Raw genomic sequence first — 21987 nt, forward strand, 5'->3', positions numbered from 1 at the left:
GGTGGTGTGTGTGCTCACGGCTTGGGAATCGCCAAAAAGCCGCTTCTCAATGCAAACCCAAAGCTCCTGAGACACAATTTCCTCTGCCCGCCCCAGCTGAGCCGCGGGGACTCCTGCAGGCACCGAGGCCGGGTGTGCTGCCTCCCGGGGCAGTGGGGAACCTGTCCCGGTGGCCAGGAGAGCGGGCAATTGTAAGGAAATGAAATACCGGGACAGTGCGAACACAGACGGCTTCATTTCCTTGGGAACGAAAGAGGGGAATTTGGTTGATCGCATTAGGGAGTTTTCTTGACAAGAATCTCTGGTTAACACACATTTAAATCCAACAAACTCTTCCCACTGTTTGGGGGGATGTTAGCTGGAGACCACAGTTTTCCGGGGATTTTCAGTGTTTCTGTCTGCATGCCATGTTTCCTGGGAGCTGGGAACTAGTGGATTGTTCCATGGCTAGAGTGCCTGTGTCCCTCTGCAGGGCGCTGCTGCCGGAGGCGAGGCCATGCCAGACCCTAATGCACCCCTCCGGGCACTGCTGGTGCCCAAAACACACATTTTTTGTTAGGACCTGCCAGGAAGCTAAAGAGTTAGGGAAGAGAAATAGCCGTCAGATAGAGCTCCAAAGAATCCCAATAAAGAAATAACAGCATTAAGGATAAATAAATACATTGAAACTTTGTGGACCTGCTGCTGGACAACTGGACGGATTTCAGAGCTACCTTTTTTCTCCTGCCAAGTGAACATACTGTGTGCTCCTTTCATGAGCTGTAAAATGAGGAAATTTATCACTGCATGGCTTTGTAAAACAGATATCCTTTGATGGAGGGTTTTCTATGTCTGAAAAATACTATTTTTTTTAATCTGCAAGGTGTCAAGGGACTGATGTCCAACCTGTTTTAACTGAGAATTCAAGGAACTTATCTGGAACTTTTATTCCAAGAATAAATGAATTATTTTATTCAGAAGGGTTTCCAAATCTGTAAGGCTTAGGCCCATTATCACGTATTAATTTCCATGCTGTAACAGAAACAAATGCAAAAATGCTTTTCTCCACTCGGTGGTGCCAGCTGCACAGGAAAAACATTTTCCAGTAGTGGCTCTGTGCAACTCAAACTGTTCAGCAATTGTGCTCTTATGGACACAAAACACGCCCAAAGCTGTAGCAATTTGAGATCAATTAAAATCTTTAGCTGCCTGCTCCATCCCTACGAGACAATATTTTTCCAAGGTGATTTCCTGTGTACTTGGAAGAAAAGCAGTTGACTAGGCTTCTGTATGCTCATGTTGTTCCTTTGATAAGGAAGCTGATGCCTGTACAGGGGGCTTTGCACGGGAACTCAGGCTCCTGGGGGACGGGACAGGCAGCCAGCCACCCGAGTGAAGTTTTGAATAAGCACCCCAGAGGGACAGATCTGCTAAACTTCTCAAAGAGCCTCAAATTCCTCAATCCTAACAATGTACATTGTCAGGGAACTGTGCCTGCCATTTCAAGATAAGAGAGGAAATCAGTCTGTGACTGCAGAGAGTGATTTTGATTGATATCTGGCATTGCAGCTCGACCTGGTATTTTTTTTTAAAGGTCTCTCCAAGTGCTAGGGAGTGAATAGTAAAATAGGTAGGTTGTTAGGAAGTTCAGGCAAAACAGCAGCATAGTGAGCTCAGGCCCTAGTCATCTAATGTTCTCAGATGTCCAGAAATGCTTCAGCCATGACATCCTTGTCCCACACTGCCTTGGCCTGGAATGACATCTAGGGCTTCTGTTCTACTTTAACCTGACATTCAGATGTTTCTGATTGGAATTTATTTCATATTAGGGTTTTGTGTGTGTCAGAATCTGAGTAAGGATATCAACATTTGTCTCTAAACCCTTTTACTTTCTCCATGCATTGCATAATCCATAAACACTTTGTTTCCTTTCTCCATACATTACTTGCTTCAGCATGAATCTTTACACTGGTTTGCAGGTGCTGTTGGCCTCTCATGTGGCACAAAGACTCAGGACGAATCACTTCTCAAGACATCATTTAACAAGAATAGCTTGAGTCAGAGTGGCTGGAAAAGGACCTGGAGGTGCTGGTTGACAACTCAAAATGAACCTGCAGTGTCCAGGTGGCAAAGAAGGCCAATGGTATCCTGGCCTGAGTCAGCAGTAGTGTGGCCAGCAGGATCAGGACAGGGATTTTTGCTCTGTACTGGGCACTGTGAGGCTGCCCCTTGAATCCTGTGTTCAGTTTTGGACCTCTCACTACAGGAAAGACATTGCTGAGGCAATGAGACTGGTGAAGGGTCTAGAAAACATGTCTTATAAGGAGCAGCTGATGCAGCTGGGGTTGTTTAGCCTGCAGAAAAGGAGGCTCAGGGGAGCCCTTATTGCTCTCTCCAACTGCCTTTCTTTCAAGGACTTTATACCAAGGTGGGCTTGTGCTATTTTCCAAGTAACAAATGATAGGACAAGAGGAAATGGCCTCAAGTTGCACCAGGAGAGGTTTAGATTGCATATTAGGAAAAAGTTCTTCACCAAAAGGGTTGAAGAGTACTGAAACAGGCTGGCAACAGAAGTTGTTGAGTCACCATCCCAAGGGGATATTTAAAACACATGCAGATGTGTCACTTAGGGAAAAGATTTAGTGGTGGACTCGGCCGTGTTAGGTTTGTGGTTAGACCTGATGATCTTAAGAGTCTTTTCCAGCCTAGAGGCTTCTGTGATTCTAGGAACTGAAAGTGTTGTAAGATCAGGGTAGATAAAAGAGTGTGAGTCCTCTCACCTATTTTAGCTATAGCAAATATCAAGTATTACAACTTTTGCTGATTTTTCTTCTGGCTGACATCAGATGCTGTCAGGTAAGAGGTGCATTAACTGGGAGATCCTGAGCCACAATGTGGCCTCCCTCAGCCACCTTCTCAGGGAAAAATGTGCAAATCAGAAATTAATTTGAATCCTACAGGATCATAAAGTCTCTGGAAAAAGGGAGATGCCTGGGTGATTATGTAGTTTTTCTGCTATTGCAAATTCCTACTTCTGGAGTGTGAACTTACGGTCATGTTTGAAAGGACCTGATGAATCATTAAAATTTTTTGCACAATGTTGTGTGTGGAGACTGAAACCTTTCAGGGTGCTGTTATAGGACAGCATCTTTCCCCTTTGAGTCAGTTTTTGAGATAGTTTGTGGAAACTAAGTATAGGTTTTCTTCTTGGGCTTTCAGGAAAAAGACTACTGGCCACTGTTTGTGGTCACCTATGGCCCATACCTGGTGGAATACCTGCCAGTTAATCAATAAGTATGTAAGTAACTTTTATATTGATGATTTGTCCTGCCTGCTTAGGGCCTTCAAGACCCCAGATACATATTAATAAAGAGGTAATATCCATGAAAATTAAATACTGGTATCAGAAGCACAGGCATTTTGTGATCCCTGTTGTCATTCACCCAAACTGCAGAAGGTTGGCTGGGGAAGTGACACATTGGCCTTCAATGAAATAGCTTTGATGTGGAACACCAGGGTGACCAGGACTAGGTTCTTCTCTCAGAGAGTTAACAGTGAAGAAACCAGTTATGAAACTATAAAGAAGAAAGCTAAATGCAAACTTTGTGTTAAAAAACAGTGCAGGTGCTCCTCAGAGAGAGTCTGCATACTTATCTCAGAGCCCAGGAGTCTCACACAAAACGACCTTGTTTATATGAATTTTGTGGTTAAGCCTCATAAATTGCCAGGTGCCACCTGGATTTGAGAGTTCTGTATTGTGTTCAGTTCAAATAAACTGTGGTTAGCACCAGTGTTGTACGGGGAACTCAGAGGGAGAAGGATAAGTGAGATAAACAGCACTGCAGTGTCTTTAAAAAGCAGAGGGAACACAGAAAGAGTGAGAGCGCACATGAGAGACAGCAAACAAGTCTGACATTTGGAACAAACTGGGCAGGCACAGCAGCAGCTCTACAAACTGACAGCAAGCTGAAGGTAGGCTAGCAGTATTAATGACAGCATCCCAGATGCTTGCAGGACATCCCAGTGTTGGTTCCTTGTCCTGGTTTAATGGGCAGGTCAGTGATTTTATACCTGCTTCCTCACTTCAGAGGTTGTTCTGTTCATTTTGGTGAGCCTTTTTATAAGGCAAAGTCTTCCTTGGTGTGAAGAAAAGTATTGCAATCTTGCTTGTCTTCAGAAATGTATGAAATATTGTGATCTGGGGGAAAACAGGGATTACTTTTCCCTTGTCAAGAAAAAAGAGGTGATACTGAACACAGCTGTTTGAGTTGATTAAATAACCATGGCTGGAGATTCATGCCTGGGGTTCCCTCTGTAAGAATCTGAGTGGGGTAGGCAATGTGAAAAAAGCATGACCCCTAACTAGAATAACAGAACACAGGCACATTTTTGAGTAGCAGGAAATATTCCTAGCACTGGGAAAATTTCTTGCTCTCCTAAGAGAGCTGCTGTAATCTCCACTGCCTGGGAGCTAGACAATTCAAAAGCATTTGATGAGTAGTCTGTTGGCAACAATTAACCACTGCAGAAGGTGAAGGTCTGGTAACCTGAGAGGGCATCTTTGTCACTCATTTCTTCCAGGACACGTTCAATGAAAGAGGAAAAGAAAAAACTGCTTGAACTTTCCTTTAGCATGGGTAAACCCTGTCAGATTCATTTGAGCTGGTGATTAGTAGCAAGAGTCAGGTCATGGCTTTGGAGATGAGCATGGCACTGCAGTGGCACTTACTCAAAGGGTCAGAAGAGCAGAGGAAGTATTAAATATTTTGCATTAAATATACGCTGTGCTAGCTGTTTCTTTACAATTACTTTGATGTCATCCTGAAGAGGCATTACTCATGGTTTAAGAGATTCTGAAAGTGCTGCTGGTGATGGTGAAATTGCACAAAATTGCATAGCGCGTTATGTAGAAGAGAAGGATCTGTGGGCAGTAGAGGGCAACTAGGTATTAAATTACTCTGCAGGTGGTAGGAACACAGAACTATTCAGGGGAAATGGGTTACTGCTCAGAGCATAAATTTCACCAAGTCTGTCACAAGATGCAGACAAGAGAGACAGTAGTAATGCTCTGAATACATCTGTGCACAGCTGCACCTCACAGATCTGTGAACAGCAGAATACAAGCACGCTCCTTGCCAGGCTGGATCAGCAATGGGCAGCGGGGGACTGCAGTGCAGACAGATATTTAGGAGTACAGGCAGCTGGACAGAGCAATGTCGGCAGATGGGGACAGTGGTGTGGGCAGCTTGCTCTCGGTGGGATGGAGTGGAGAGAAGCTGGGATGAAAACAAACCTAAACTTTAGTTGCCAAGCCTAATGAATGATTTTAAAGTAAAACTCAGCTCTTCGGGAAGGAGATAATAAGACTAGTTTGTTTTTCTGGATGTGGAACTTAATTAATGCATGCAGTCCTTTCCCAACAGACTGTGAAGGGCTGTACTGAAATGAGACTTTATTGAAAGGTTATAGATGAAATAATCCCAGAAACACTGGGCATCATCACTTTGAACCATGACTTGGATGTATTACCTATTGAAGGACACCTTCTGAAAAGACGCCAAACTGAGATTTCTAGCAACTTATGTGGATTACTAAGTGATGATAACACCAGTTAAAGAAATCACAGCTATGTAATTTCTAGTTCTAGTGCATTGTCTTAAGGTACAGTCTTCTGCATTTTTAGTACTCACATCAAGCAGAGAGTAAAACCAAAATCAGAAAACATAACTGAATTTTCTCTATACTGTTTGTTTACCTTGTGCATTTCTCATAGCCAGGTAATGAAAAATAGGTTAGTCACTCTTGTTGTTTCTATACAATTTTATTTTCTGGGTCTGATGCAGTAGCAAAAAGTTTTTGTGTTTGAGGTGAAAGTCTTGTATTTATTTTTATACACACCATATTTCCATGGAAACCACATTGATATTACTTTTGGTTGCACCTCTATGAAAGCTAAAATTAGGGTCAAATTTACACAGACATTTTCAGATTTCCAGTACCAGCAACCCTTACAGAGAGATTTCAGCAAGGTACTTAAATGAATGACTAATATACAATGTATAAATATTCTCTCAGGATCAAATCTGAAGCCAGTATGCATTGCTGTATCCCCTTTGGAGTTCAGGGAACTGTAGTGCTTTGCATCAACAGAGGACACAGTCTTCCTGCTTTAATGGAGCTACTCATTAAGCACATGCTAAAGTACCCTACAAAACTGTGGCCTGAATAAAGTCTAGGCTGGGATTGAATGGTATGTGCTGCTCTGCCCATGTGGAATGCCGTGTATGAAACACTTCTGACCAGATTCAGAAATAAAAAGGAACATGAGAGCAGTGGGTTTGCTGATTTAGATAACATAGCATGAGCACACAAAATACTACCTTTCAGACATCAGTTGAGTCCAGTTTCACATTAAAAATAATCACCAACTTTCAGAATGTAATGCTGTTGTCTATAATAGCTTTACTTAAGGTAAGCTCCATCAAGCAAAAGAAGGAAGGGGCAGATTTAGATGTTTACTACTTCATGTAAGGTGCACAGGTGAGCAAATAGACATGTGATGCCTCAGGATCTAAGTCAAAATAAATTTGGGAATTCATCTCATATAATGAGTGGACAGCCTTTTAATTTGGAAATTAAGCTAACTTACATATTTCTATTTCTCAGGTGATCTGGTTTCTGTGAGACTGCAGATGTCAGTAGCATCACAAATGGACCTACCTGAAGAACTTCAGCATACATATACAAAATTTTCTGAATGGAAATTCAAGCTCTTTAAATTGCGATCATTCCAAAAAACAGCCTCTGATGACAGCCAGCACATACACAAAGATCAGGCAGAAGAGGCTGTTTCTTCAAACAAAGAAATCATCCTGCATGAAGATGAAGCAGTGCCAAGAGGAGAAAAGATGGAGTTAACGGGCAATAGGCAGGGACTTGAGGAAGATGCCCATGCCATGAAAACACAAGACAACAGAGTTCATCACAACAATCTGAAGCAACTCTGCCGCATCTGTGGGGTTTCATTTAAAACTGATTGTTCCAAGAGAACTTACCCAGTGCATGGGCCAGTGGATGATGAAACTCTTTGGCTTCTGAGAAAGAAAGAAAAAACAGCAACCTCTTGGCCAGATCTTATTGCTAAGGTTTTCAAGATTGATGTGCGAGGGGATGTCGACACTATCCATCCCACTCGATTTTGTCACAACTGTTGGAGTATTATACATAGAAAATTCAGTAATACTCTATGTGAAGTGTATTTTCCTAGGAACAGCACAATGGAGTGGCAACCCCATTCCCCAAACTGTGATGTCTGCCACACTACCAGACGAGGAGTCAAGAGAAAAAGCCAGCCTCCAAGTGTGCAACATGGCAAACGTGTAAAAAAGACTGGGGAACGTGCTCAGCTAAACAGAGGTGTAAAGAACCAACATCTCAAACAAGCACAGATAAACAACAAAAATTTAATGAAAGAGATTGTCAATTGCAAGGATTTACATCTCAGCATCAAGCTGCTTGTAGTTGATTACCCAGTAGATTTCATTAAATCCATTTCTTGCCAGATTTGTGATCATATTTTGGCAGATCCAGTGGAAACAACGTGCAAGCACTTGTTTTGCAGAACTTGCATCCTTAAATGTATCAGGGTTATGGGCAGCTATTGCCCCTCCTGCTGGTATCCTTGCTTTCCAACTGATCTGGTAACCCCAGTGAAATCCTTCCTGAACATCCTTGATAATCTGAGTATAAGATGCCCTGTAAAGGAATGTGATGAAGAGATCTCACATGGAAAATATGGCCAACACCTTTCTGGCCACAAGGAGATGAAAGAAGGAGAGCTCTACAGCTATATCAATAAAGGTGGTCGACCGAGGCAGCACCTCCTGTCTTTGACGAGGAGAGCTCAGAAACATCGTCTGAGGGAGCTGAAACGTCAAGTCAAGGCTTTTGCTGAGAAAGAAGAGGGCGGTGATATAAAGGCGGTGTGCATGACTTTGTTCCTGCTAGCTCTGAGAGCAAAAAATGAACACAAACAAGCAGATGAACTGGAGGCTATAATGCAAGGCAGAGGATCTGGACTTCATCCTGCTGTCTGTCTGGCCATCCGAATCAACACGTTTCTCAGCTGTAGTCAGTATCATAAAATGTATAGAACAGTAAAAGCTGTCACTGGGAGGCAGATCTTCCAGCCTTTGCATGCTCTTCGCACTGCTGAGAAAGCCCTCCTACCAGGTTATCACCCCTTTGAGTGGAAACCTCCCCTGAAAAATGTATCCACTAACACAGAAGTGGGAATTATAGATGGATTATCAGGACTGCCACTCTCAATTGATGATTACCCAGTAGACACAATTGCAAAGAGATTCCGATACGATGCCGCCTTGGTTTGTGCCTTAAAGGACATGGAGGAGGAGATCTTCGAAGGCATGAAAGCAAAAAACCTGGATGACTATTTGAATGGCCCCTTCACTGTGGTAGTAAAAGAGTCCTGTGATGGAATGGGAGATGTCAGTGAGAAGCACGGAAGTGGGCCTGCTGTCCCAGAGAAGGCTGTTCGCTTTTCCTTCACAGTCATGAACATTTCTATAGCACATGGGAATGAAAGCAAGAGGATCTTTGAGGAAGTAAAGCCCAATTCAGAGTTGTGCTGTAAGCCCTTGTGCCTTATGCTGGCTGATGAATCAGATCATGAAACTCTGACAGCAATCCTGAGCCCCCTCATAGCAGAAAGAGAGGCTATGAAAAACAGTGAACTGCTGCTTGAAATGGGAGGCATCCTGAGAACATTTAAATTCATCTTTAGGGGTACAGGATATGATGAGAAACTCTTGAGGGAAGTGGAAGGGCTGGAGGCCTCAGGTTCCACTTATATTTGTACCCTGTGTGATGCAACCCGCCTGGAGGCATCCCAGAATCTGGTCTTCCACTCCATAACCAGGAGCCATGCTGAAAATCTGGAGCGATATGAAATATGGAGGTCCAACCCATATCACGAGTCTGTTGATGAGCTCCGTGACAGAGTGAAGGGTGTTTCAGCCAAACCTTTTATTGAGACTGTTCCCTCCATAGATGCACTGCACTGCGACATTGGCAATGCAACAGAATTCTACAGGATCTTCCAGATGGAGATTGGTGAACTTTACAAGAATCCTGATGTGTCTAAAGAGGAGAGGAAGAGGTGGCAGTTAACTCTTGACAAACACCTCAGGAAGAAGATGAACTTGAAGCCTATGCTGAAGATGAGTGGAAATTTTGCTAGAAAGCTGATGTCCAAAGAGACTGTAGAGGCAGTATGTGAATTAATTAAGTGTGAGGAAAGGCATGAAGCCCTAAAAGAACTAATGGACCTTTATCTGAAGATGAAGCCAGTGTGGCGATCCTCATGCCCTGCCAAGGAGTGCCCAGAACTGCTGTGCCAGTATAGCTTCAATTCACAGCGTTTTGCAGAGCTCTTATCTACAAAGTTCAAGTACAGATATGAGGGCAAGATTACAAATTATTTCCACAAAACGCTTGCTCATGTTCCTGAAATCATTGAAAGAGATGGGTCCATTGGGGCCTGGGCAAGCGAAGGAAATGAGTCTGGAAACAAGCTGTTTAGGAGGTTCCGAAAAATGAATGCCAGGCAGTCCAAGGTCTATGAGATGGAGGATGTCTTGAAGCACCACTGGCTATATACCTCCAAGTACCTCCAGAAGTTCATGAATGCTCATAAAACATTAAAAAGCCAGAACTTCACCATTGATTCAGGGGGTAGTTTAGGTGACTCCTTGCCACTGGAGGTCTTAGAAAACAATGATTCAGCAGAACTCTAAATGTACAGCACCTTTGGTGTTGGGCTTGTGATGGTGTCTCCCTGCAAGGAATCAGATTCTTCTTTGAACCTGCAGAGGTACAGAGAAGTCTGAAATTTACCATCCCTCTTAAGGTGCTGAGAGGAGTTCATTTAATAAACACCATGTGTGTTGGGCATCTCCAAGAGGCAATGCACTGGTGCATTTACCAGTTGTTACATGAGATGAAAGCAGAAAAAAATCACAAAGAGGGGTCTTTATTTTGTTCTAGTCATATTGTTTCTAAGGGATAAAATCATAGTAAACAAGGTTTTATAGCAAGTTTTAGCTGGGAGGGAATAAGATTGTGGAGAGTTGTGACAGTTGCTGCAAAGGAGCATTGCTGATTTTTTGTTTGCATTTCATTGAATATTTTGCTATTTGCTTTTTAAGAGGGCTTGATCATTTTCGTGATGGTTCTTTGGGTTTTGTAAGTAAAGATTCATCAGTGAGGCAGTTGGATAATTGCTTTGGATAAAGTTCAGTTATTTTTGTAGAAAATACTAAAGATGCAAACTTTGATGTCACATACTCTAGAAATATTATTATTTAACATATATATTGTAGTACTGCTTAGGAGCAGATGATGGTATCATCATGATAATTTACTATATGAAGATATAAGAAAGGTAGCTGAAGTTTTTAGAAGATATTTTTATCATAGCCTGTTTACTCTGAAAGGCAAACTTGTGCTCCTAAATCAGGATTTACAGTACCTTGTGGTTATCTCATTATATAAAGTACATTCAAGCTCTGCTGTGTTGCTTGTTGCTTCATGAGCATTTTAGACTTCTATGGTAACTTCAGTATATAGTACAATTTGCATTTGTACAGTTTTATTGAATGGATTCCTGGCCCCACGGAAGTCACCAGTAAATCCTCATTAATACCAGGAGGTGCACAGTTTCACCAAGTGACTTTAGTCACAGCAGTCCCATTTCTCAGGAGATGGTTATTACCTTGATCAGACACATGCCAGCAGGGTATTTCCCTGACTGCTGCTGCTGTACTCCAGATGCATCTGATACCAAACTTTTTCTCACGGCCTCATTTTCCAAATCTGTAAAAGAGGGATAATATTTATTAACCTCAAAGATAGTTGCTTACATGACTAGTTAAAAAGCAATGAACTCTCTTGAAACTTCTGCATGCCATATTTTTCACTATTACAGCAGTGTTTAGTTGGTATTTGTCTTTCTGAAGTGATATTTAGTATATTCATAATTCATAAAATTATGACTTTAATTCACTGACATATTCATGAAACATACTCAAGTACCTGAAATGCCTCCAAATCATCCAGCCTTTCAGATCTGCATCTGTGGCTGGGGTGTTACTGTGTTTGCAGTAATGTTTCTGAAACAAGATTAAATGCGGAAACAATCAAAGCACAGATCTAAAAGAATTCACTTTTTTTTTTCATTTTGATGTGGCAGAAGTTGGTTTCTGAGTGTAAGTGAACAATGAATTTAAAAGAATTAATGGTCTGAAGTTTGTTTTGTAGCGTCTTGTTCATGTTGTTTACTTTATCTTTAAGGGTCTGGCATTTACAATTCATGGACAATTAAAAAATTAATTTAAAAAAATTAAAAAATAAAAAAATTAAAAAATTAAAAAATTAAGAGCCAGTTATTAGTACAAATATTAATGTTATTCTAATTATGACTTTCTTTTAGTTTCAACTAATTAAATCACTATTTTAAAAATAGTCAAATTTCGGATTTTAGTTTAACACGATTTCTTTAAACATAGTTTAACACAATGCCAAAATCTGCAGTTGGAAAGTGTCTTTTTTCTAAGCAGTCATGAGGGCTACAGAATTTTCTGTATGATGTATCATGTATATCTGTATTTCCTGAGTGTTCATTTCTAGATTAATTTTTTAAAAATTTCTTTGAAAACAAGTATTTCCTATATAGCTATATATATAACTATAAAAATAGTTTTGCATAACTACAACTCTTTACTAATAAATGCAGACCACAAATAGACCTGTTTCCGAGGGAGTATAAATAGCTGGTATAAAGAACATTCTCTAGCAGTTATAGTTTTGCAGATATAGTTTTCATATTTGGTAGCATATATTTCATTATACAAATAGTTGCACACGCTTCTTTTTTCTCTGTATGTATATTTGGGACAGCTGTTTTACCTTGTTTTGTATCCTTGAGTTTGCTTGAATGAATTAGGGGTTGGTTTAACAATCTTGACTCATCTCATGGTGATCTTCATTCCACTTAAGTGGTATATACAGTTTTCATTGCCTTTTGCACAGGAGTGGATTTCAAGTAATGCAAAGTCACCCATGGTAATGCATTGCTATTGATATGCATTTGTGGCATGGAATGAGGGACCAGACTTTGTTAATTTTGCACATTTTATTTCAGTGACTCTAACTGAAACATGGTCAAATTCCAAATTCAATTTAACAGGCTGCTGATACAACAGCAAGTGATTGGTCTCACTGTCTGTGAAAGGGCTGAGTAAGTTTGATCCTTGCACACATGGTTTCTTAAGACAAGCCTTACATCCTGGGGTAACTCATCAAAGTGAACAAAATGTGAGTGGGGACAGAGGAATGCAGTGCCATATGGCAATACTCTTTTGTGAGATATTTTAAGCTATAAAGTCACATTTCACACTCTACCAGCTCTGGGCAGGATAACTGATACAGAGAAGTACTACTATTTTTCCCCCTTTTCTGTTTTTTCAGACTCGAATCTAGTTTAATCTTCTACTTCCCCATGGTTGACATCTTTCTGTAAATCAGTTGAGAATTTTGAGCTCATTAGAACAAACACTGAAGGGTAGGTAGCTGCAAGTGAAGATTTTGTAAACAGAGCTGAAATAATGATGCTGCATGCACCCAGCCATGCACTGGAAGGCCAACAAATCCTGCCTGCAGGCAGGTGCAGCATTTGGTTATGCAGCCTGCTGTCAAGCCTTCTGACTTTGAAGAGGCTTTAGAAATATGGAGAGACTTCTATTCATGGTACTCTTTCAAACCTTCACATTCTGTTTTTTACTGGTACAAATCCTTTAATTACAGTAAATAATTACCACCTTGTTCTGAAATTGTATTGACCATAGTTTTCATACAGTCACATTATGTAACTTGTTTCGCTTGGTTTTGTTTGGTTTTGTTTTCTTCCAGGGTTTGGTATTGTGAACTGCCATGTTATAAATGATATGAACTATGTTAGAAGCCATGATTCTGCTACCACATGTTTTTCTTCCTCACAGGAATAATTATATTGTCTTTACACAAATTAGCTTTGATTTTTAATCAGGTAGCTCAGAAACAAACTTTAGATATTTACAGGATCTTAATTTCTGACTACACTGAGTTATTTGCTTTGTTTCACTGCATGGCTTCATAATTTTACTTTTTCTTACTTATTACAGTTTCTTATTTCATTAAACCACCTTAAAATAAAAGCCTTATAAATATTTAGGTTTATGACATTTTATTTCTTACAGTTTTTCAATGATGCACATAATTTCCTAGTGGCAGTCTTAGTTTTCATTTAAATTGTGGATGTTTTTCACAGTTAGGGTGTTCTAGTACCCAGAGGCAGCTGTAATTCCAGCCCTCTTCTGGAAGTCACTAATTTAACACAAATGAAGATTACTCTGTGAATCTCAGCAGTCCTTTCAGCACCCCTCCTCACAGGCAACTTTTTGACAGTTAAATAAACTGATATAAATAAACTGATATAAAACCAGTTTTATTTAGTCTGTAAATGTCTTTTGGTTAATTTACAAATACCATCACAGATTTTATGTAAAATCAGCCTTGCACTTTTATCATCATGCTAATACATTAGTATCTTTTGCATCAAAGTTTGGCTCCTCATTAGAGGTTAAGCTGTAAAGATTAGTTCCAATCTACCACTATTTGTGGCTTAGCTTTATTCTACTTCAGAAAAATCTTTCTTTCTTCCTTACAATGATATCTACAGGTTAAGAGACTTACGTGAACCAACTGGTTTGAATGGAACCAATGATGAGCAAATTCAGCTGATTTCCTGTGTAATCAGACAACCAGAGATCTAATATCTGGACTTTATATCACCAACTTAGCTTTTCCATCTGGCCTCAAGTAAAAAAATTGTTGGATAGAAAAATAAGAGCCCATATAAAGCAAAAACCTAAGCCTCAGACAGTTTTCTGGTAAATGAGGATGATGTAACTCCTTAACTCCTAAATCTGTAATAACTGACTGAATTTTACTTTCCATGTACTCCCATGGAGATAAGATGAAGAATAATGAGGCCTGTCACACCTCTTCAGAGTGCTGCTTTAGGGGACTGAATATGGTGTGATGGTCAAGCATCTGGCCAGCTGCAGCTACTAAGCATTTCCTTAAGTATTTAAGGAGCTTTTGTAGCTTTTTCATCAAGCTTAATATTTTCCATTATATAAACATTAGAGAGGATTTAATTAGCAGCTTTTCTAGCAGCATCAGGAGAGAGGTCAAGAGGTGCATTTTTAATACTCCTCCTCTGGAGATGGGCATTCTGAGCAAGTGGACAAGTAACCACCATCTCTACAAAGGTGTCCTGCACATCTGTGGAATGGCCAGAGCCCAGTTCTTCCTGTACATGTTTATGTACTGAGAAACTGCAGAGTTTATAAGGTTTTTCTCTTGCCTTTTTTCCAAAGTAAAAATGTGCTCCACAGTGCCACAGTTTTCGATGTAGAGACAACAAATAGGAGTTTGATTTTCAAAGGCTCAAGCCTTTCACAAAAGTTAGTCATGTTTGAAACAGAACAGGGTAGGAAATAAAATACAGAGGGAACTGAAGCCACTAATCATGAAAAAGAAGTAAGCCAGTCCTTCTGTCTTTATTACATAGGGTCCAGCAGTAAATAACAAATTTCTTTTCAATCTGAATTCAATATTTTCCTTCTGCTTTTGGCTCCCACTTGCATTATTTCCACTCCTTTCAAAGGTCCATTGGTGCAATGAGTCACTCTGAATGACAACACATGCTTTAGTGCTACCAGTAAAGTTTGTGCTGTGCTTTTCCTGTAAACTAATCAGGTACTTCAAGGTCCAAGCACCTTTCAATAGCAGTAAAATCCATATATTCTTCTCATAGAAGCTGATAATAGCAATACAGTGTTACTAAAATGTGTCTGGGAACCATGATGCTGCTTACTGTGGTTACAAAACACACAGGTCAATTGGATGCAGATACAATAGAGATTTACTTCTGCATTTAAATCTACTTCATCTTATCTGTTAATTCTAACCTGCCTGAGCAAGAAACATCTTGTATTGATTAGCTGGTTTTGAAGACAATGAATGCTTTTGGAGTACCTGACTCAGGAAATTAGGTGCTTTCTGCAGTCTCGAGTGCTATATCAAGTGTCTTCTTCACAGGCTGAAGTTTGTATATCTCTTTATGTTCAAGTGCTTTCAAATATTTTCTGTTTTACTTACAACTTCTTTCTCCTGCAGTAGCTACAGTCTCTGAGATGTGATTTCATGCTGCTGGTACAGCCTTTCACTGTGAAGCTGGGACATGCTTTAACCAAGCAATTTTCCCCTCCTACTCAAATAAACCATACATTAAAAAAAAACCAGCTCAAATACACGGTACACTTATGTTATGGGCCCAGTGAGGTATAACATAAAGTCTGACTGTGAATTGAGTGTTAAGTTAAGAACAACAGCTCAGGTAAGAACTGGAATGAACCACAGTGTGTGCTTGTGCTCCCAGGGATTCAGGGAGTTACTGCAGCTGCAGGAGTCAGTTCTGGAAATTCAGAGTTGCTCCCAGCATGCTGCAACCACATCACCAGTGCCTGAGCCACAAGGTTTTATCTCAGGCCACATGTCACTTCTGCTAGGCCAGTGTTGAGCTTTCCCATCACAAAATATTTCCATTTTTTTATTTGTCTGCACTAGCAGACAAATTTGTCATACAGTGTGCTGTCGAAGGAACTCGAGGTAATGACAGTAACTGAGAGAGGTAACAGGCAAAAACTCAGACTGGGTATTGCCAGGGAATTCAATAATAATGGGCAGCCCAGTAATTGTGGGGATCCCTTTGTTGTTGCAAAATGGCAAAGTGGCAAGGGGGGAGTTTTTTTGTGTGAGTATACTGTCCCTTTTTGTTGGTGTTGAGATGATGTGGCTTTAATGTAGGTGTGGATTTTTTTGGTTGATGTAAATAAGTGCATGATGAAGATACATTTTAATGACAATTCATCTCTCTAAGACCTATGACTAACCTTCAGAAGGGGACATTGACTATTTAATTTCATCAGTTTGAAGGGACTTTGCATGATATTAACTTACTCTTTGGAAAAACATATAGCACTACATACTCTGAGCTTACATAAAGTAACATAACAAAGGAAATGGGAAGCTGGCATTGAAATCTATGAATTTATACCCATATACAGACTGTGGAGAGGGCAGTCAGGGTTATATACTTCCCCTTTAGAAGCTCAATCCAAACTTTAAGCTCCCTCAGCACATGAAAACTTTGTAAAAGAAAACTTTGTACAGTTGCCCTTTACTCTTCTTTGCTGTTCACTTGGGGTAGTAAGGTTTTAAGGGGAGTACTGTGCAGACACGTCTGTGTTGACAGGAATTCTGTGCTCCACACACTGCTTTGTAAAGGAGTGGCTGCTCAGGGTCTGCACATAGTGATCAAATAGCTGACAGCTGCTGCTGTTTTTCTTTTTTATTCAGGGATCCAGCATGAGAGTTGGACTGTGAATACTGAGCTAATATTGTTGGCTCACAAATGTTGAGCTGCTGGTATTGATTTTCTGAAAAGCTGTTTAGAGCAGAAACAAAAATAAAAAATAACGTCAAGAATGATGAGGCTTCACAAACAGCCAATAAAAGAATCCACAAAAATCTTAGTAAACTCTTGGGCTATTCAACCTTGACACTGTCCTTTCCAATCTGAATCCAATCTTCTCCTCATGTTTTGAGAAGCCAACTGCATTTGTTTCTACCCTCACAATGCTCCACTGGCTCAATGAATCCCTCTGAGCTACAGTTTGCACTTCTAAGCTTTCACACTCTACACAGTCACCCTGGGAAAGCAGAGAAAGAAATGGGCAGTGAAGGACCTGGAGTCCTGGATAAAAGTCCTGTTCATCAGAAGGAATTTCTTCTGAAGTCAATGGGAGCTCACAGCATGGGGTGGCTGTCAAGCTAGATTCCTCATCAGGCCTCATATGGACCTCCCAGGCATATGTGCTGTCCTTTTGTAAACTATAGGATTTACAGTATTTTATTTACCCATGAATACATGAAAAAAACTGCAGTAATTTTCATTATAAACTTTATTATCTTACTAAATTTTAAAAAATACAAACATAAAGAGCAGTTGATGAACACACAAAAAAAGCAATTTAATTTTTACTGTGGGATGATATTCCTCAACTGTAGCCAAAACTGACATATAATCATTCCATAACTCTCAAAATAAAAAATTAATTATCCAGAATTAAATGCTCCATATGTAAGCTTTCCATAATGGAAGTCCCTGAAGAAAACTGACCCTCAGTATCTGAATATTTCATTATTTCTGACACAAGGGACTTAAAACCACTACTTTTGTTTAAAACCAGAATAATTAGTCTCATTTTATTTCATTACACCAACATAAAACTAGAGTAATGCAGCTATAAATTAGGTCAAATATTTCTAGAACTACTGACTAAGATAAAAAATTTAAATGGGCAATAAAATGTTCTTAAGGGACAGATGGTAACAGCACTGACTACATGGGACAATGTCTTACCCCACCAGCAATTCCATTAAACTTACTGGGGAGTAAGTAATAGCATAAAATTCAGTTATAGCATAAAATTCAGCACACAGTTTACCAGTATTTGGCTGTGTGTTTGCACAGTGCTCTCCAAGATGGGGTCCCTGTCTGGGTTTTACAAAAATACACGTAAGAGACAGAAAAATTTCATGTGCTTTGAAATGTAACAAAAACATTGAGATAACTGAAATAAGAAGATCTCTTCAAGCTCCAATAACCCACATTGCTTCAACCATTGTTGCCTTTGCCTGTGATTTCATCTCCTCCCAGGTGAATACAAATCAGCAGTGTAAATCTATTCAAAGAGTCTCCGAAGAAAGGACTTTTTCGCTGATGTTGATAACTTCATGGTTTTCTTTTTGCGCAATGGTTTCATGGGTGGCTTTTTCAGGCACGCCACCTTTTGGGGAGTTTGTAGCCCTTTATTAAGGTCAATGTGCTTGTTGCAGAAATACTTGACATTTGCCTCTGAGAGACGTAGAAGCATGGCCTCTGAGAGATCCATACACTGTGCGTGGACCCAGTGGCCAGCCCCACTGGAGCACAGGATCATTGCAGGCTTGTTGAGTTCTGTCGAATAGAAAGGGACCCAGGTGTTGATGTCAATATTGCAGCCGGCACAGCAGGTGATCCAGTAGCCTGTTTCTGACTCATCTTCTTCATCTTCTTCATTGTAAGTATCAGCATCGTCAGCATCAAAGCTATTGGCTTCAGCACTAAAACAAAACTCCTCCGAATCTTCAAATGGAGTGGAGTCTCCAGGGTCTTCACTTGATGTCTGACTGCAAGTTTGTGTTATCACTTCTTCTTCCTTGTCCTCTTCTGCTCCTTTGCATCTCAAAATGTAGAAGTAGTTTGCATCTGGGATTATTTGTTTGTTGGCCCCTGGAATGCCCAGCAAAACAGACCCTTTACCCATATCACAGCCAAACCACATTCTGCAGTGTTTAATATCTGGTGTCCACTCTGGGCCCACACTTTCAACAATCTCTATCTTATTATCCTCCAAAACTATGGTGTTACATACCAGCCGTTTCTGGTTGTCTGAGAGGTAGCCGCCAACAAGGACAAATTCAGTGTCACTGATCTGGGTCACTATAGCACTTGACACTGATATCCCCCCTGGCAGGATGGTGCAGGTCACAGCCGGGCTGCCCAGGGGCAGATCAATTTTTAGCTTGTACAAGTTGGGGGACCTGGTGTTATTTTGAAGTGAGTGGCCTCCCAAGATGTAGATTGTATCATCTTTGGCAATTGAAACGTGGAAAGAAAGTCCATCTTGAAGCTCTGGAAGCATGTATGATGTACAGCATCCAAACTCAAAATCAATGAGAAACACAGATGGCAAACAGTCGACTACACTGTTCCATGTTTCAGTGGTTCTCTGTGCAAGGGGAGTATATGACCTCCCTCCAAACAGAACACTCATGCTTTTTCCCCGGCTGTGAACTACGTTAATTGTATGCCCATATCTAGCTTCAGGCACGTCTCCACCCAGGTCCTTCTCAATGCATTGGAATGTCATTTTCTTGCTAGTTTTGCTTACCAAACTTATAAAGTAAATCTTATCAGAAAGGTCATTGTTAGGTGTTTTACCACCATGGATGATGTACTGGTACTCATCAGCCTTTGAATTGCTTCTGAGCGTGCAAAGAGCAGGGTAGCGGAGAGGGGGAAGGTAACACGAGTCTTTGGAGAAGAAGACAGGTTTCATTTTGAGCTCATTCTGCTTTATATCGAGAAGGAAAACACCAGTGGGGCAGGATCTCTTTGGCCATCCTTTTTGACCAAAAAAGAAAACATGCCCATCAAAATTCAGGAGCGAGAAGCCCGGCTGAAGCAAGGATGAGTTACTGACGGTGGATACCATCTGCAGGGACATTCTGTCCGTTGACTGGGCCATATCGTGGCTGAGAAAATAAAAAATCCAAAACAGATCAATTAGATCCTGTCACAGTTATTGTGATTAGATCCTATCACAATTATTTAACACAACTTGAATAAATCCTATGGAAGTTGCGCTGCAGCTCACTTCTGAAACCCACACAGACACACTTTTCTGCGTGTCAAGACATGAGTTAAGCACGAGGTGCGCACCATTTCCGCGGTATTTTGGGGATTTTGTGCCCAACACAGACTGTCCGCACTCGGAGCCCGCGCAAGCCGCGGCCGGAGGCTGCGCTGGGGCGGCTTCCCGGGGCGGGCGCAGCCGCTCCCACAGGAACGCGGGCCCGCGGGCTGCTGGGGCCGGTAGTTCCCGCTCGGTGCCCGGCCCGGCCCGGCCCGGCCGCCGCTTCCTTGTCCCGGCCGCGGGGAATCGGGACCGGCGGGCTCAGCGAGCCGGCGGCGGTGAGTGCGGCCGCGGGGCCGGTCTGCTGCCGGCAGGGCTCGGCCCCGGCGCGCCCGGGGCGGAGGGAGCGGCGCCGGAGATGCCGCAAGCCGGGATTTCCTGCCCGTTTGTCGCCCCGAGGCGGCCGGGGGATGCCGGGCTGGAGCCGCCCGGCTGCCGCAGCCCCGGGCCGCCGAGTGCGGGAGCCTCGTCCGGCGGGGCTCGGGCTCGCCCGGGGCGGCAGGAGGCTCTGGGCCGGGAGCCTGCCCCAGGGCCCCGCAGCCAGCGGGCTGGAGGAGCGGCGTGCACGGAAACTTGAGATTGCACGTTTTGTTTACGAGGAAAACGTCAGGATTTGTTGATTGCATTTAGAACGGGGAGGTGCCCGCTGTCTCTTCAGCCATGCAGGGCTGGCTGGGGCGGCAGGGCCCGAGGTGAATCTCAGATTGTGCTGAACAGCCCCGTCGGGATCTCGGTCTTGCGAGTACCGCTGGGGCTTCGGGGGGCGCGAATCCTCTGCCTTTCATCTGTGCGCTTTTCTCAGGCTTTCATGAGTAGGTTTCGAGGGGTGTCTCTTGCTCTCATAAACCTGTTTGTTTGAAGACTGAAAGGAGTTTATGTAATCAGCCTGGATATTGACTGTGAAAGAGCTTTGGAGAGCACAGACACCAGGGAGGGAAATAACTGTCTGATTCATTGGCAGTGTCCTTTGGTGGCAGCAGAGTGATGCTTTTTAGTAAATGTTCAAGTTCTCTGTCCCAGCCTTTGCCAAATCCCCAGAATTTAAATATGTGAACAAAATATTAGAAAAAAACCCCACTAAATCTTACATTTAAAAATGTAATTCCTCTTTTTTTAAAAAGTTTTAGGATTTGCATTTTTCTTGCTGCTTTTCATTTTTCTGTGACAACAAAAACAAGACACATAGGGTTTCTTTTTTAAGGAAGGATTGGTATCTTCTAGTTATGTGACATCAAAACCTGGGGGGATCTGAACAACGTTGTGTAGAAGAAGAGTTGCTGTAAAAACACGGGAACTGATGGCACTGCATCAGTTGCCATGTTGTACCATATTGCTGCACTGCCTGCCTGCATTCCCTGGTATGGGAACTGCTGTGCTAAAATAGGGATCTGCCATGGAATGTTTTTCAAAGGTGAGATGTTTTCAGGCCAGAGCACACAGACAGGGTAGGCATAGCCATTACTGAGTCTGTTTGAAAAACAATCAATGGAATGGCTGTCTTACCTTGTAGAATCAGCCAGAGATCATGGTCGAGTTCTGTTCACTATATAGCCTAATGCCTCTTCCCTGAAGGTGCTAGTTTTTTCTACATTTAGATTTCTTTTCAGAAGTACTGCACTGTGGGTGAAGTTCGGTTATAAGTTAATTAAATTAGTGAACCCTTTTCTGAGCATGTCGGTATACACAGCAGGTTGTGTCCTTATTATGCATGAAGAAAGACTTATGAATTTATTTACCTTCAGGTGATATGCTAAACAGGAATCTGCAGCTTGTTTCTTACAAGCATTCAAAAATGGCATCATCACAGGAGCTTGCACTAAGCTAGGTTTACTTGATTAGATGTCATTTGTCTCTTCTTCCATACTGTCTGGTTACTAAGCTTCTTTGGTTTTACAGGATCTTTAGAAAAGTAAAATGTCTTCCATACTGAAGATGCCATAAGAAAACTTCTGTTCTATATGAGAAAATTAGACTTCTTTATCTTCTACCTCTCCTGTTCTACATTTGACTGCTGGTTTATATTTGAAGTCTAACGAGAGTATTAAAAGTGGTCAACAATTTAATTGACATATTGGTACGCATATTTCATTTTTACATATACTTAAAGAATCTCCATATAGGGCAATTGTTAGTGTCCACAATGTCACAAACTATTTCCCAGATATTGAGCAGTACTCACTTCTGAAGAGTTCTCTATCTGAAGAGTCTGCAGATACAGAGTGGAGAAAAGATCAGTGAAAATTATTTAATTGATAGACATACAGAACATACTGGTTAAGAACACTTAAACACGTTTCCTTAT

The 21987-nt window shown here is 41.5% G+C and overlaps 3 protein-coding genes across 3 annotated transcripts in view; 2 read left to right on the plus strand and 1 right to left on the minus strand.

Annotated features, from left to right (window-relative positions):
* The first annotated feature begins 6671 nt into the window (after positions 1-6671).
* On the plus strand, positions 6672-9794 carry RAG1 (recombination activating 1). The gene has a single exon (XM_066552624.1). The coding sequence runs from the start codon at positions 6672-6674 to the stop codon at positions 9792-9794; it is 3123 nt and encodes a 1040-aa protein (XP_066408721.1).
* Positions 9795-17909: 8115 nt separating this feature from the next.
* Positions 17910-19744, minus strand: RAG2 (recombination activating 2). Its single transcript, XM_066551980.1, has 2 exons — positions 19712-19744; positions 17910-19524 (listed from the first exon to the last, which is right to left on the minus strand). Exon 2 carries the CDS (start codon positions 19515-19517, stop codon positions 17910-17912), a length of 1608 nt encoding a protein of 535 aa, XP_066408077.1. The 5' UTR covers positions 19518-19524; positions 19712-19744.
* Positions 19745-19844: 100 nt separating this feature from the next.
* The window catches only part of IFTAP (intraflagellar transport associated protein), a 39161-nt gene continuing 37018 nt past the window's right edge, over positions 19845-21987 (plus strand). Inside the window, 1 exon segment of the mRNA XM_066551981.1 lies at positions 19845-19963. The gene's annotated coding sequence lies outside the window, so the exon portion shown is untranslated.

This window comes from Molothrus aeneus, chromosome 6 (genome assembly GCF_037042795.1).
Source record: "Molothrus aeneus isolate 106 chromosome 6, BPBGC_Maene_1.0, whole genome shotgun sequence".
Lineage (NCBI taxonomy): Eukaryota > Metazoa > Chordata > Aves > Passeriformes > Icteridae > Molothrus > Molothrus aeneus.

Bases quoted from the DNA above. Each gene is read 5' to 3' on its own strand.
- RAG1 (XM_066552624.1), top strand. From the start codon at position 6,672: ATGTCAGTAGCATCACAAATGGACCTACCTGAAGAACTTCAGCATACA.
- RAG2 (XM_066551980.1), bottom strand. From the start codon at position 19,517: ATGGCCCAGTCAACGGACAGAATGTCCCTGCAGATGGTATCCACCGTC.